Source organism: Loxodonta africana, chromosome 1, assembly GCF_030014295.1.
Source record: "Loxodonta africana isolate mLoxAfr1 chromosome 1, mLoxAfr1.hap2, whole genome shotgun sequence".
Lineage (NCBI taxonomy): Eukaryota > Metazoa > Chordata > Mammalia > Proboscidea > Elephantidae > Loxodonta > Loxodonta africana.
Genome location: NC_087342.1, coordinates 196,117,341 through 196,131,831, shown reverse-complemented (window position 1 = coordinate 196,131,831; position 14,491 = coordinate 196,117,341). Strand labels below are relative to the sequence as shown.

The window sequence follows — 14,491 nt, the reverse complement described above, 5'->3', positions numbered from 1 at the left end:
AATGTACTGTGAAAGTAAAAACATCTTAGTGATGGTAAAGCAAAGACTCATTAGATACGATATGTGCTTTGCTAGCCAAGTAAAACATAAACTCGTCTCAATGAAATTAACATGGATACCTTTGTAGTTAATTAAAAAAAAAATACTTTATGATAATTAAAGCCAGGCCATTACTAGAAGTGAATCTAAGCTTAGATAACCTTATTTTGGCTATATTTCACTCATAGAATATAGTTATTGATATTGCAAAGTAAATCTTAACGACTTAAGCCACTTCTGGATTTCTACCATTTAGTATGGGGCCTGGCACAGAGTAGATGCTCAACAAATATCTGTTGAATGAATGCCGAATAAATTAATTTCCAAGTAATAGCTCTGTCACTATTCAAATACATGTTGACCAGGCACTTTAAATCTAAATTTCTAACCCAAAATACCTTATAATGTAGAAGAATACAGTACTAGTTTATCTGTACCATAAAACTTATCAACTTCTATTCTTGAAAGACTGGTTATTAGAATTGCGTGGTCTATGAATGTACATACTGGGAAAAGAGTATGTCTCAATCCGTATGCTGTCGCTTGTTAAATGAGACTGAAGTTCCATTGTTCATTTGGGAAATATGAAAATAACTGGTCACCATATTTCTCAGCTATTTTCAATGGCAGTGGGTATTCTGACATCCCTCCAAATGTAATGTGACTTTTTAGAATAGAAACACGTAGGCAGGACTTTTGTCCCAATAAAAATCTAACTAAATAACAAAACACAACAGAAAATTAAAAACACAGTAGTCTGTATTTTTAATAAACTCTTATGGTTTAACCAAATCAATTCATTCCAATTTAATTAAATTCATTGAAAATTTATTGAGCATTAAGTAGTCTATAGATGTTCACTTCTTATATTTTATAAAAGAAAAAAGAATTTTTTTTCTTTTATAGTAAGCAGTAAATTAATTAAATGTCAGATAAATATTTTCTGAAATTGTTTAGTTATTTGTATTTTATTTTTTGAACTAATTAAACTATGAACTAAAAATGTCTCCCCATCCTGCTAGCTAAAAAGCGTATGCAAAATTGAAAAAACATGTTGGCACGGGCATGAGAATAACTAATAGCTCTAGTATTAGGCATAGAGGCAAGCTCCAATACACCATAATGATGCTAATTCTTAGCAATAGAATAGGTCGTAGTCACTGTGTCCTGGAATACTGACTAATTTTCAGAACACTAAGCAATGTCAGTGTGCCATTATTTCCAGTTAATGTGTAAAGAGAACAAAAATTACAAGATCCACATTCAACTCTGGTTTCCACCTTTAATTACTTTCATAATACTTTTCATTAGGTGACTATAAGGGAAACAGTGATTCCAGTCCATCTCTTCTACAAAGATATCTCTAAAACCTAGTGCTGTTCTAACATGCAACATGTTTTTTTTTTTTTTTTTTGATTAAGTCTTTCTGCAATAAAGGTCATATGACATTCCTATTGTAATTAAACTTTGGAACTCTAGTGAACACAGTGGGCATTTATTTAAAACTTCATCCTTAGCTCTAAATATAAACTAGATTACCTCAAGTTTCTCAGTGTTGGTAGGCCGCCAAAATATATTTTGTCATCTGCTTTCAAGTCAAGACCAAAGTTGTTTCCAGATGATGAAGTTGCTATGTTCTCCTCCTGGTTAGTATCTATGTCTACAATTGATATATTGGCTGTAAAGGAGATAGAAAGGTTAATATTTTACTTAAGAAATACCAATCACATATATGTCATCACTATTAGTTCAAGATGAATTTAGTTTAATTAATTCTCAAATTAACATTGACTTTCTCCAACATTGGTACTATACACAGTCATTTAATAATCGTAGATACAATAATATCAATGAAATACATTATTAAATCATCCACAATAAGAGAGCATGAAAATAGTCACTTCTCAAGGCAACACCCATGAGGATAAGAGAGAGATGCTTACATGTACGTTAAAAAGCAATTTTGTCAAGTTTTCTATAATGTAGGTAGGGAGTTAGAAACAATTAGAAATAAGGTAATTAGTTTTATATTAAAATAGATATCTAATTAGGAATTATACAATTAACTAGAGATACACTGAGTCTGTAGCTCTTCCTGAAACTTTCAGTATCCACAGAACTACGGGGACTTAGGCTCACATGCAAAGCACTAGCCCCTGCATAAGATGATTGTTCCCGGCAGTGGGGAGACGAGAACCTGCCAGATGCCAGAAGCCACATCCACTATAAATTACAGTTTAGGCTGAGACGCCAAGTGTAGTGAGAGGCATAGTTCTCTTCCATTACTGCTCTTCTCTCAGGTGTCCAAAGGTATTTCTGATATGATGAGGATAAGAACTCAGAAACAGAAAGGAAAGAGAAAGAAGAGAGGCATTTTTCTGCTTAAACTGCTTTGTACAGAAAGCAGATGGGGAACTCTTATCTCGTTGATTTTTTCCCCCCTCAATACGAAGGGTCAAGCAAGGTTTGTTTACGGTATTATGGCTTTCTCCCTACAATATTTGCTTAGGCCTAGGCTTTAACTGCTTCATATATTTTGGATCCTTGATGCATATTGAGGTATCAGTTCATTAACATGATAAATTTGGCCTCTAAATCCTTGTCTGATACAGGATCTGAATTAATAAGGGTCTGAAAATGAACGTTTGAACCAATCAATTATAAGGACATTTCTAAAAGTTTATTGCTTAAAACACCAGTTTCATAGGTCAAATAAAATTGACAAACACTGAGTTAAAGTTAAAGACATCTTAATTTTATGACTCTCCAGAGCTTTTAACGTGCTAATATGCAATGTAATGCTTAAAGGGAAGGAAATATAGTTACTTCCCAAATATATTTGACCATGGGACATTATTATTTTCCCTCAACTCATCACCTTTTAGGACTAGTGCTCTTTGGAAAACACAGAAATATCAAACACCAAAATTCGGCTGTAGTCCGTAGCACTTTTCTTCCTAAAGAATCTCCAATGAAACCAGACACAGTTACCTTGTAAAAAAAAAAAAGAAAGAAAGAAATACCCAAACCTATTAACACCTCAGACCCTCAAAGCTAAGTTTAAAACAAACAAACGAAAAACTCCAAAGAAAATCATCCTATTAAAAATATTTCGCAAGTTTAAGATTAAAAAATTAATTATTTTTCATATATATTAAAAAGATTATATCTTTAACATGGACTGGTGGCTACAGGAAAAGGGGTTGATAAAACTGTTTTTATGACTTTTTTCACACAAATTTCTTTTTATCCACATCAGCAAAGAAGTTTTCCTGTGGGGCTGTTGAGTGGAACATGGTAATAGCCTCTTTTTACAGACCAAACGCTATTTTCATAGTGTCTGTGAAAATGAGATTCTGCCTCTCTATCACATGCAAGCCAATGGCTGGAAGTAGTTTTTCTCCTTATCCCTGAATGAATATATGCATTTTTAGAAATCATTCTAAGAAAAACTGATTAAAGAGTGGCAACACAATTGAATTGAAACTCACTGGCCCAGGAGTTAAGTCTGGCAGAGATATGTTGAATGGAATATTTTTACTGGTTTAAAGGGCGGATTTTACTCTACGCTTCATGAGTGATAGCCATGAAGTAGGTTCTGCTATGGAATACTAACAGTCTTTTTTTCTTTTCCTTTACAGAATAGAGAAATAAGCTATTAACACACAATTTCAGAGTTGATGAGTACAGACATCATTTATGGCTGCGTAGGGAAATAGGGGTTTTATTAAATGCTAAACATGGAGTGGGGGCTTAATAAATATAATCAATGCTGACTTTTTATAAGCTAATTGTTTTTACTTTGGTATTTTTTTCTTCTCACTGTTAGTTCATTGAAAATAAACGGTCATTCTGAACCTTGTTTCCGTACCAGTGCACTTGGGGGCTGTGGCACATTTTAGCCCTGGTGGTGCAGTGGTTAAGAGCTCAGCTGCTAACCAAAAGGTCGGCAGTTCGGTTCCACCAGGGTCTCCATGGAAACTCCATGGGGCAGTTCTACTCTGTTCTATAGGATGGCTATGAGTCGATTCCAACTCATAGCCATCCTATAGGACAGACAATGGGTTTTTTTTTTTTTTTTTTTTGGTGGTTTTACTGACTCTCAACAGGGATGTCCCCTGAAGGAGTGGATTTGAATTTCAAGAGATAGTTCTTTCACAAACTTGTTGAGAATAATTCATTTAAAACAACTAATTTGGCCCCTGGAAAAGAGCCAAGATTCACACTGCAGGAGTCTTATTTGGATTCCTATCCTACTACTCCATGGTCTGTGACCTTGCCAAAGTCCTCAGTGACTCCCCTATAACCAACCTAACGGAGAACTTCTCTCCTTAACTTAGCAGATTCTTATGTACTATATGATGGTGTTAGTTTATCTCCCTTCTTTTTGGAAATTTCCTCTTTTGGATTCCATAATGCCATGTTCTCTAACGTCTTCTCCTTACCTTTCTAACCTCATTCTCAGTCTCCTTTCTTGGAAGCTATTTCTTTGAACACCTCTCAAATGCTGATGTTCCCTACTATCCCTTTCTTTACGCACCTCTCAGGTTTTAACCATCTGAGTAAATTCCAGTTTTCACCTACTTAGGATAACTCAGAAATCAGCATGCCTGGACCTGACTTTTGCCTAAAAATCCATATTCAATAAATGAGACACCATCATCTGTATTTCCCTTTAGTACTTCAAACAAAACATATTAGAAATCTAAATGATCTTTTTGCACCCAATTTGTATTATGCCTATTTTATTTGTTGGCACTATAGCCCTCAGCCAAGTTCCTAAACTAGAACGTCAACCTGGCTTTTCTCCTCACTGTTCCACATCTAATAAGTCAACAGCCGTCTGATTCTTCTTTTAAATAACTCTAATATCTGTCCTATTTTTTAAACAGCTTTACAGAGGCATAATTAGCATACTATAAATTAACCTTATCAAAAATGTACAATTTAATAAGTTTTGAGACATGTATACATCTAAGATGCCATCACCACAATCAAGAATATGAACATAAATATCACCCAAAAGCTTCCTTATGACCCTTTGTAATCCCTCTTTCCTGCTCCTTCCTCCCCACCCATCCTCAAGTAACTTCTGATTTGCTTTCTGTCAGTCTAATTGGTTTGCATTTTCTAGAATTTTATACAAATGGACTCTTTTTTGTCTACCTTCTTTCACTCAGAATAATTATTTTGGTACTGATCCATTTTGTATATATATTAATAGTTCATTAATTTTTACTGCTGAGTAGTATGCCATTGTATGAATATACCACAATTTGTGTATCTATTCACCTGTTGGTGTACATCTGAGTTGTTTTTCGTTTCTGAGGCTCACAAATAAAGCTGCTATGAAACATACTGGTACAAGCTGTTGTATGGATGTATGCGTTCATGTGGCTTGGTGAATACCTTGGGGTGGAAGGGTGGGGTCATGTGATAGTATCTATTCAGCCTTTTATGAAAGTGCTCACCAGTTTTCCAAAGTGATTATACTATTTTACATCCTTACCAGGAGTGTATGAAATTTCCAGTTCCATCTTCACTGGCACTTGGTATTGTCAGTCTTTTTAATTTTAGCCATTCTAATAACTGTGTAGTGCTATCTCATTGTGGATATATTTTGCATTTCCCTGTCTAATCCCACTGCACTGCTTTCTTCAAGTTATCATTCATCTCCTGCCTAGATGATTATTGAACCTAATGAGTCACTCTACATCCAGTTTAGCCTTTCACACTGACACACAGGCTCATTTACTTAAAATTGAAATCACTGTGTCACATCTCTACTTAAATCCCTCCAGTGGCTCCTCTTTGAGAGAGAGAAGAGAGAGATATCCTCTTTAGCACAGTATAAATGCCCCCAGTGAAATGGTCCTTGTCAAGGTGCCCAGCATTATCTTCTACCACTTCCTTGAAAGTGATTTCGTGATTTAAACTAATTATAAATTTTCCCTAAATAAGCTGTCTTAGTGATCTAGTGCTTTAAACTAATTATAAATTTTCCCTAAATAAGCTATCTTAGTTATCTAGTGCTGCTATAATAGAAATAACACAAGTGGATAGCTTTGACAAAGAGAAATTTAATCTCTCACAGTTTAGGAAGCTAGAAGTCAATACTCAGGGCACTGGCTCAAGGGGAAGGCTTTCTCTCTCTGTTGGCTCTGGGGGAAGGTCCTTGTCATCATTTTCCCCCTGTCTAGGAGCATCTCAGCACAGCACTCTGGGTCCAAAGGACAGGAGCTCTCCTGGCTCTCCTTGCTTGGTGGTAATGAGGTCCCCTGTTACCTCCCCACCCCCACCCTTCCACTCTGTCTCTCTGCTGGCTTCTTTCTTTTATATCTCAAAGGAGACTGACTCAAGACACAACCTAATCTTGTGGATTGAGTCCTGTTCATTAACATAACTGCCTCTAATCCTGCCTCATTAACATCGCAGAGGTAGGATTTACAACACATTTACATTTTGCCGTCACATCAGATGATAAAATTGTGGACAATCACACAATACTGGGAATCATAGCCTAGCCAAGTTATACACATTTTGGGGGGACACAATTCAATCCATAAATAAACTATGCTTTTATATACTGTTGTCTTTTCCTGTGAATGCTCCTTAGCCTGGATCACCCTGCAACTGCCTCACCCCTAAAAAAGTATCCTTGAGCTCAGTTAAGTGCCCTACCTCTGTGTTTCCACAATGTTTACTGCATCCCACTGAGCGTATCTATTTACTTCTGCATCAAAGAATGTAAGTTACTCAAAGGTGGAGTGCGCTCATCTTCACAGACTCAACATTGCATCTGATACACAGTTGGTACTCAATACATGTTTTTTATTAGAGGTAAACTTATGAAGGAAACCCTGGTGGTGTAGTGGTTAAGTGCTATAGCTGCTAACCAAAGGGTCGGCAGTTCGAATCCGACAGGCGCTCCTTGGAAACTCCATGGGGCAGTTCTACTCTGTCCTATAGGGTTGCTATGAGTAGGAATTGATTCGATGGCACTGGGTTGGGTTTTAAACTTATGAAGTGCTTATTTTCCCAAATGTTCCTTCTTTTAATTTAGATTTCACTGTTTTAAGTGTGACCTTTGAATATTGCTACTGCAGGTAAATGATTATAATCTTTTTTTTTTTTTTTTTTTAGAGTAGGAAGAGGTTTGATACAAGGATTGGGAGCAAAAGTCAGGGACGATGCTGTCATATTTCCTAGGGCTGTCATAACAATGTGCCACAAACGGGGTGGCTTATAAGAGCAGAAATCTATTGTCTCACAGTTCTGGAGGCTGGTAGTATGAATTCAGAGTGCTGGCAGGGCCATGACGGCTTTAAGGCTCTTTAAGTTTCTAAGGGAACATCCTTTTTTGTCTCTCTCAACCTTTGGTAGACCCAGGCATTCCCTGACTTATAGATGAATCTTCACATGGCCCTTCTTCCTTTGTCTCCCTGTGTCTTCTCCTCTCCCCTATAAGGACACCACTCGGATGGGATCAGGACCCACCCTACTCTGGCATAATTTAACTGATAACATCTTTAAAGACACTATTTCCAAACAAGATCCCCTTCCCAGGCACCAACGGTTAGGTCATGAACATACCTTTTGGGGAACACAGTTCAATCTATAACAGATGTATTTTAAGAAATCTAGAAATACAAAGATTTCAGGGAAGTTGCCACCAGTGGTCCCAGCTGCCAGCAACAGTGAAGTGAAAGAGCCTCAGGAGGACACCTCAAGTCCCTGAGAGCCACAACTGATGACCTCAGTGCTGGCAGTGCTGAAGGGATAGATGGAGGCCAAGACTCCCCGTCTGCTGCTGTCAGAGAGTAGTGACTTCTCTTTCCTGCCCCCTTTCAAACTTTGAGACTGTGCCTTTCGCTGGAGCGTTCTAATTGTAGCTCTACTGGCAGGGCATCTGGACAATGTAGTTTCCCCAACATTATTGTCTGTGCCCAAGGGAGCACTTAGGAGGGAGAGGATGGTACCAGGTTTCAACAAACTTCAGTAAAGTTGGGTGTATGTAAATGGGGATGAAGAGAGGCAAGACCCAGAAAAAGGGAACTGAGTAGACAATGCAATCATCCAGGTGCTGCTGAGTCAGTTTTGACTCAGGGCAACACCATGCATGTCAGAGTAGAACTGAGGCCCATAGGATTTTCAATAGTTGAGTTTATAGAAATAGATCTCCAGGCCTTTCTTCCAAGCATCTCTGGGTGGACTGGAACTGCCAACCTTTTGGTTAGCAGCAGAGCATGTTATCTGATTGCACTGCTCAAAGACTTCAACAACAAAATAGGTACCTCCTATTTTGGCTTTAAATCATTTCAAAATCAGGGCCCAACCTGTATTTCCAGCTTATTATGTTCTTGTATTCTATTGATATTGTAATATTCCTACATATTAGGAATCTGCATTTGTTTTTCCTTCATGAATTATCTGTTTATAATCTTTCTTTCCTATTGTGACTTTCACGCTTTTCTTTTTAAAGTAAACATTAGTACATGTTATTGATCTGCTAGAATAATAAAATGCTTTAAAAGTAGCTAAGAAAATACATAGAATATATGAGAACACACGGGGGGAAGTTGAACAGCTCCAGAGAATTCATTTTAATAAGGTTTTCATCTATTTGACTTGAGAAGTTGGTGGTGAAGCATCATAGGTCACAGAGAGCGGGCACAACCAGGGGCAGGAAAATGGAGAAGGTCCCAGACTAATTTCAGGATCAAGGTACCCAACAACTGAACCCCATAGGGTTAAACGTGATATCTTAAATTGCAATACTATAAAGACACATGAGAGAAGTAAGGAGGACGAATCATGCTACTAAGACCCAAAATTAAAGTGAGAATGAGTGCTTGGTGCACTTGACAGGGGTGTTCAGGAAGGGGAAAAGCAAAGTGGAGTCTAGAGTTATTTGAAGGCCAAGGAGAAAACTTAGGAAAAACTATAGGCCAATGGTATCAAAGGGATTGAACAAGAGAATATGAATGGCACAGAAGATTCTAAATGTTCTGCAATAATCTGGTTCTGAAACTGAAAGTTGTTTACAATTTCCAGACCACAGAGAAGTAACAAAGTCGCTATATAAACCCTTGAGAAAATCAGACCAATGGGTGAAAGAGGTTTCTGAATTGTTGAAATATTTCAGCTATAAAATATCTGAAAATGCTGTCGAGTTGATTCCAAAGTTGATTCCGACTCATAGTGACCTTACAGGACAGAGTAGAACAGCCCCATAGAGTTTCCAAGGAGTGCCTGGTGAATCTGAACTGCTGACCTTTCGATTAGCAGCTGTAGCACTTAACCACTACACCACCAGGGTTTCCTCAGTAGTATCCTGAATTGTCACAAATCTATCCTCTAAGCTGCTGCTGAGAAACTTTACTAAAGCCAAATCTGATGGTGTCACACCCTGATTTACACTCTTCAGTGCTTCTCTATAGCTCTCAGGATAAAGCTGGAACTCATTAGCCTAGCTCATAACGCCCTTTATGAATTGATTGTTATTTCTCTAGTCTCATCTCTTGATAACTTTCTGCTAACTTTAATCCTTTTTGTCTACGGATTTACTTGTAGTTACTAAAGGATTTCCTCAAGTGTGTTCTTGTGTGTGAGGTTGCCAGAAATTGAGAGAAGACTCCACGGCAGCTGACAATAGCAACAACAACAAAGTGGGTTCAGTAGAATGTTAGTATTGCAGGAATGGAAGAATTCTGTGATCAAAGAAGGTTGAGAGATACTGGTCAAATAGAGTTAACCAGATTCTTCTTACTGAGCTATTGTGCAGTCTCTAACACAGAGATGTGCATTGTGCCCTGCTTACAGGGGAGTAAGGTATGGAGCAGTCCTCCAACTGATAGAAGTGCAAAACCAGTTTGGGCCCCTACTGAGGAGATTCTCCATGGTTTCATGATCCAAGGAAAAACAGTTGGAAAATATTGTATTATGCCCTCTGACGCTTTCATGATTTTTCATATCTTTCATCACCCTGAAAAGTCCAAACGCGCTTTTCATCCAGCTAGCCCATCAATTGCTGCTTGTGCCTCAGGAGTACCCTCCGGGGGGAACCGACCTCTTTGTTTGACTCTCTTCTGAGGCTGATAGCCTGCTATGCATGGTTCTATCACAGCAATCAGCTCTCTGTTCTCTAACCATTGATTTACGTGTCTCTCTTCTCCCTTAGACTGCAAGTTCCTTGAAGGCAATGACCTATCTTAGGCTTCATTTAGTTCTAATGCGGTACTTGGTAGGTTCTTAGCAAATATTTGTTAAATGTAGGAATGAAAGATGATACAAAATTAAATAAAAATTTTCATGAAATTTCACATTGGCATGGTCAAAATTAATTAGTTCTATTTATAGTGGCAGAGACATTAAAATTTCATCTGCAGATATTATAATGTCATACTACACAGAATTAGGGGACTCATACTTGAATAGTTATAGCACCACATGAGGACCTAATAGACTTGGGTTTCTGTCTTGGTTGTGAAATCTTACGTCTGTCTGTGACCACGTATAAGTTTGAGTCTACATTTCCCTTTCTTTAACACCAGGTATCTGCTTTTTTTTTTTTTTTTTTAATCTGCTTATATGAGCAAATGAAGTAATGTATGTGAAAGTGTTTTGAAAATGTCCAGGAACCATGAAAATATCAAATTATTACTAATCAGTTATTTACTTGCATACAAACCCACTTTTGCCATTTTTAGAGAGTAAAGCACAGGTAGCCATGCCCTATCACCCCTATGAATTCTACCCGTGGGCCATTCTATAGGAAACATCTTGGCAAAATAGGAAAAGAAAAAAAAAAAAAGCACACAACATTTTTCAAATCTATTACAGGATATAATTTTACAAGTTGTCAGACAGTTTTATGCTTTCAAATTAAGCTCTCAGTTTCAAAAGAAAATGACAGAGAACCATTTGGCTCTTCAATCAGTCATGTCTAACCCACACCACCAACAATCTTTAAGTAAAAGAAATGACTGTATCAATTTTTCAAAGAACTTGTGAGTACCTAAAATTGCAGACAGGGTGGTCTTCCTCATGATTAGATACACAGGAGGTTTGGATAGCATGATTAAGGTTCATAATGCATTACTGCTATAAAAACTCACCTTGTTTTTGAATTCTTGACAGGGTGAATGATTTCCATTTCCCGTCATTATGGTTTTGATTGCTGGCAACGGAAGCCATTCCTGAACCCAGATCATAGCTGACTTTTATGCGCCCATCAGTGAGCTCTACACTCATAAAATCTTTCTATTAATAGGGCAAAAAAAAAAAAAAATATCAGTGATTAGATACACCAAGGAATACACGGGTATTTGCTTTTCTTTGGTGTTTATAATAGGGATTTATGGCTAAATTATTGGATATGTTGCCCTGTAATAGAAAGCCATTTTGGAAATAGAATTGGTGTTGCTATTATTGTGTGTTTTTGTGGGTGTGATGTTGTGTTGCAAATGGTCACAACGAAATTTCTAGATTGTATCCTTTTATTACAGTAATGTAAGATGGGTTCTTCTGAAAACATATTAAGTAAACCAAAAGGTATGTTTCCTGAAAGCATTTACTAATAACCATTGATCTGGAAAGAAATAAGAAAAAGGGTATTTAGAATCTTCTTTTAATTTAGGTCTCTGGAAGAAGACTGAAGAAGTAGGTTTGCTGCTGCATGATTCCATACTGGGAAAATCTTCACTGGGTACTTCTCTTAAGGAATTACATGGGAGTTATGAAACCCTGGTGGCATAGTGGTTAAGTGCTAAGGCTGCTGACCAAAAGGTCTGCAGTTCAAATCCACCAGATGCTCTTTGAAAACTCTATGGGGCAGTTCTACTCTATCCTACAGGGTCTCTATGGGTCGGAATCAACTCGATGGCAAAGGGTTTACCAGTTTTTTATACTGAAAATAGATAGTAATTAAATTGTATCTGTGAGTAAAGTTATGAATGAATATACGTAAGCACTTTTTCTGTACACCCACACTTGGCTATCAGGCAGCCACCCCAGACTCCTTTAAACAATAATTGGTAATGTTAACAACTGATAATTTTATTGGAATCTTAAGGAAAAGAAGCAAGCACATTTTCAATCATGGAAGAGCTGCCATGCGTGTGTTTACCAGGTCTCGTGTGGCAAGATACATCAGGAGAGCACTTGAAGAAAATGTCCTGAACTTGAACATGACGGTGGAGATGTTTGGATACCAGCGAATAGGGCGGCTGACCAATGCATAACCTTCTCCATCAAACTGAATAGTCCCCTCACTATCTTCCACCTGAGGACTGAAGAGAGAGAGACATTTCACATGAACTAGACATCGTCTACTTAGTCCATACATTAAATTGTCCTCTAGAACTAGATTGTAAGCTGCTACAAGGTTGGAACTGACTCGACGGCAGAGGGTTTGGTTTGGTTTGGTTTTCAAGGCGGAAATTATCTCAAATATATCTTCGACCCTTTTACTTCTCTCCATCCCCACTGCCGCCATCCTGGACCAATTAACAATCATCTCTCACCTGGACTTTTTAATTTATCTGCTCACTTCCACTCATGCCCTGCTGAACTCTAAGCTCTATTCACAGGCAGAGTAATTGACTCTTTCCAGCCATAGGACCTTGAATCATTTTGTTTCTTTACTCCACTCTTTACTTTTATGTTTCTGTTTAAATTTACCATTTCTCCAAAGGGGACTTCCCAAACCATATAGTTACCTGATGTTTTCTTACTCAACAAGCAGGCCAGTCTTTTCCTTTCTAAAACTCAAGACATTATGTAATTACATTTAGTTATCCCTGATTATTTAAATATTTGCTATAATGAGGTACAATTTTTTTTACTTTAATTTCCTGAAACCTGATATAATAAACTCATATGAATGGTACAAAAAATATAGGTTTATGTGAATCTGGATGGGAGTATTTGGAATGTTCTCCAGTAGTACCTCAATTTTTCTCCCATTTCCTACTTGTAGGATTTAAACATAATCTATTATATTCTTATTATTTCCTCCACTCTTTTCCCTGAAAATTTAGCCTTTATGGATCTCAGCATTTGCTATGCCTGGGGGTATTGATACCTCAGGTTCAATTTAGATAGTCTCATAGCATCTTTAACACATTATTTCATTGTACATTAAAGTAAATGTTCCTTGCAATCTAGAAGGAAAATGTAATTTACAATTGATTCTGTATAGTCTTGTTAGGTACTGTGCAGAACATATCCACTAAAGATTTCATCGAGTGTTTAATAACTAGGTCATGGGTGATTTAAATGCTTTATGTTTTGCAGAAGTGTTTGATAAATGATTATATTAATGTTTAAGTGGTATCTGTGGGAAACTATGGGGTTTTTGGATAGGATGGGGTTGCATTATATTTCACATTAAACATATAAGAATATAGGTCTTGGTCCTCTGAACACTCACCTTCCGACACATTTTTTCAAGACAAATTAGATTTAGACAATGAGGGATGCCTGCATTTATCTGTGTATTTATTTGCCCGTCTCCTTCACTAGAATGTAAGCTCTGCGAGAACTATTAAGCATTGTGGGCTAGACCCTATAAACAGGCACAAATTCAGCATCTAGTGTGATGGTTGGCTCATAGTAGAACCTAATCAGTGTTTATGGAATGAAGGAAATTTTAGTGTAGTAAATTGCCTCACAGAGAACACACATTCCATCAATATTGATTGAATAATTGTTTTTAATATATTTGTAGTGTATATAACATTTTAAAAGATTTCTTTTTCAAATGTGAAGTTATCTCTCTATGTATCTATCTGACATTGTAGAGTAAATCTCAATTTGTAAGGATATTTTTTCAAACTTTAAGTATGCATATTAGTGTATATTTTAGAATCTCTAAGGTTGGAGTGTGGTATTAACTTTGGAGAAGGAAGGGGATATTGAGAAATAATGCAGTAATGCCATGATAAAATAATAGGCCACTAGAATACAGTTTTCATGAAATCTTGTCTATTGAGAAAAATAATAGTGCACAAATATTATGGGCTTCTGGAAGAAGGACTGTACACATTTTAGATGAAATAGCTTTCTCTCTGTTCCTGGACCAGAGAGAACAACGTGTTGAAGACAAGGGGAAGGAAAAGTCTTGGCCTGTGTACTTCAGGGCCAAGTCTTTGTAATTTTAAGTTACATCTAATGTGTAACAACACATGGTGCTATCGGAAGATATTTTTTCTAATATAAAGTTATATATGTAAAGATGACTTTTCAGTATTGATGAAAAACACTAACTGAAAGTTTAAGGAACTAAAGCAGTCCAATAACACTATAATTCATAATGAATAAGTTGACTATTATTTAGCTTTCCCTCATCCTTACAGGTACAATAATTTCTGGAGCATTACATTAGATATGTTGGCGCCCTGGTGGTACAGTTGTTAAGCGTTCGGCTGCTAAACAAAAAAGTTAGCAGTTC

The 14,491-nt window shown here is 37.0% G+C and overlaps 1 protein-coding gene across 1 annotated transcript in view; it reads right to left on the bottom strand.

Annotated features, from left to right (window-relative positions):
- Positions 1–14,491, bottom strand: part of LAMA2 (laminin subunit alpha 2) — a 559,790-nt gene that overhangs the window by 43,391 nt on the left and 501,908 nt on the right. The window contains exons 50-52 of the mRNA XM_064294826.1: positions 12,167–12,329; positions 11,157–11,301; positions 1,579–1,717 (exon numbers count right to left, since the gene is read on the bottom strand). Of these exons, the coding sequence (XP_064150896.1) occupies positions 1,579–1,717; positions 11,157–11,301; positions 12,167–12,329 (447 nt within the window). The remainder of the gene's footprint in view (positions 1–1,578; positions 1,718–11,156; positions 11,302–12,166; positions 12,330–14,491) is intronic.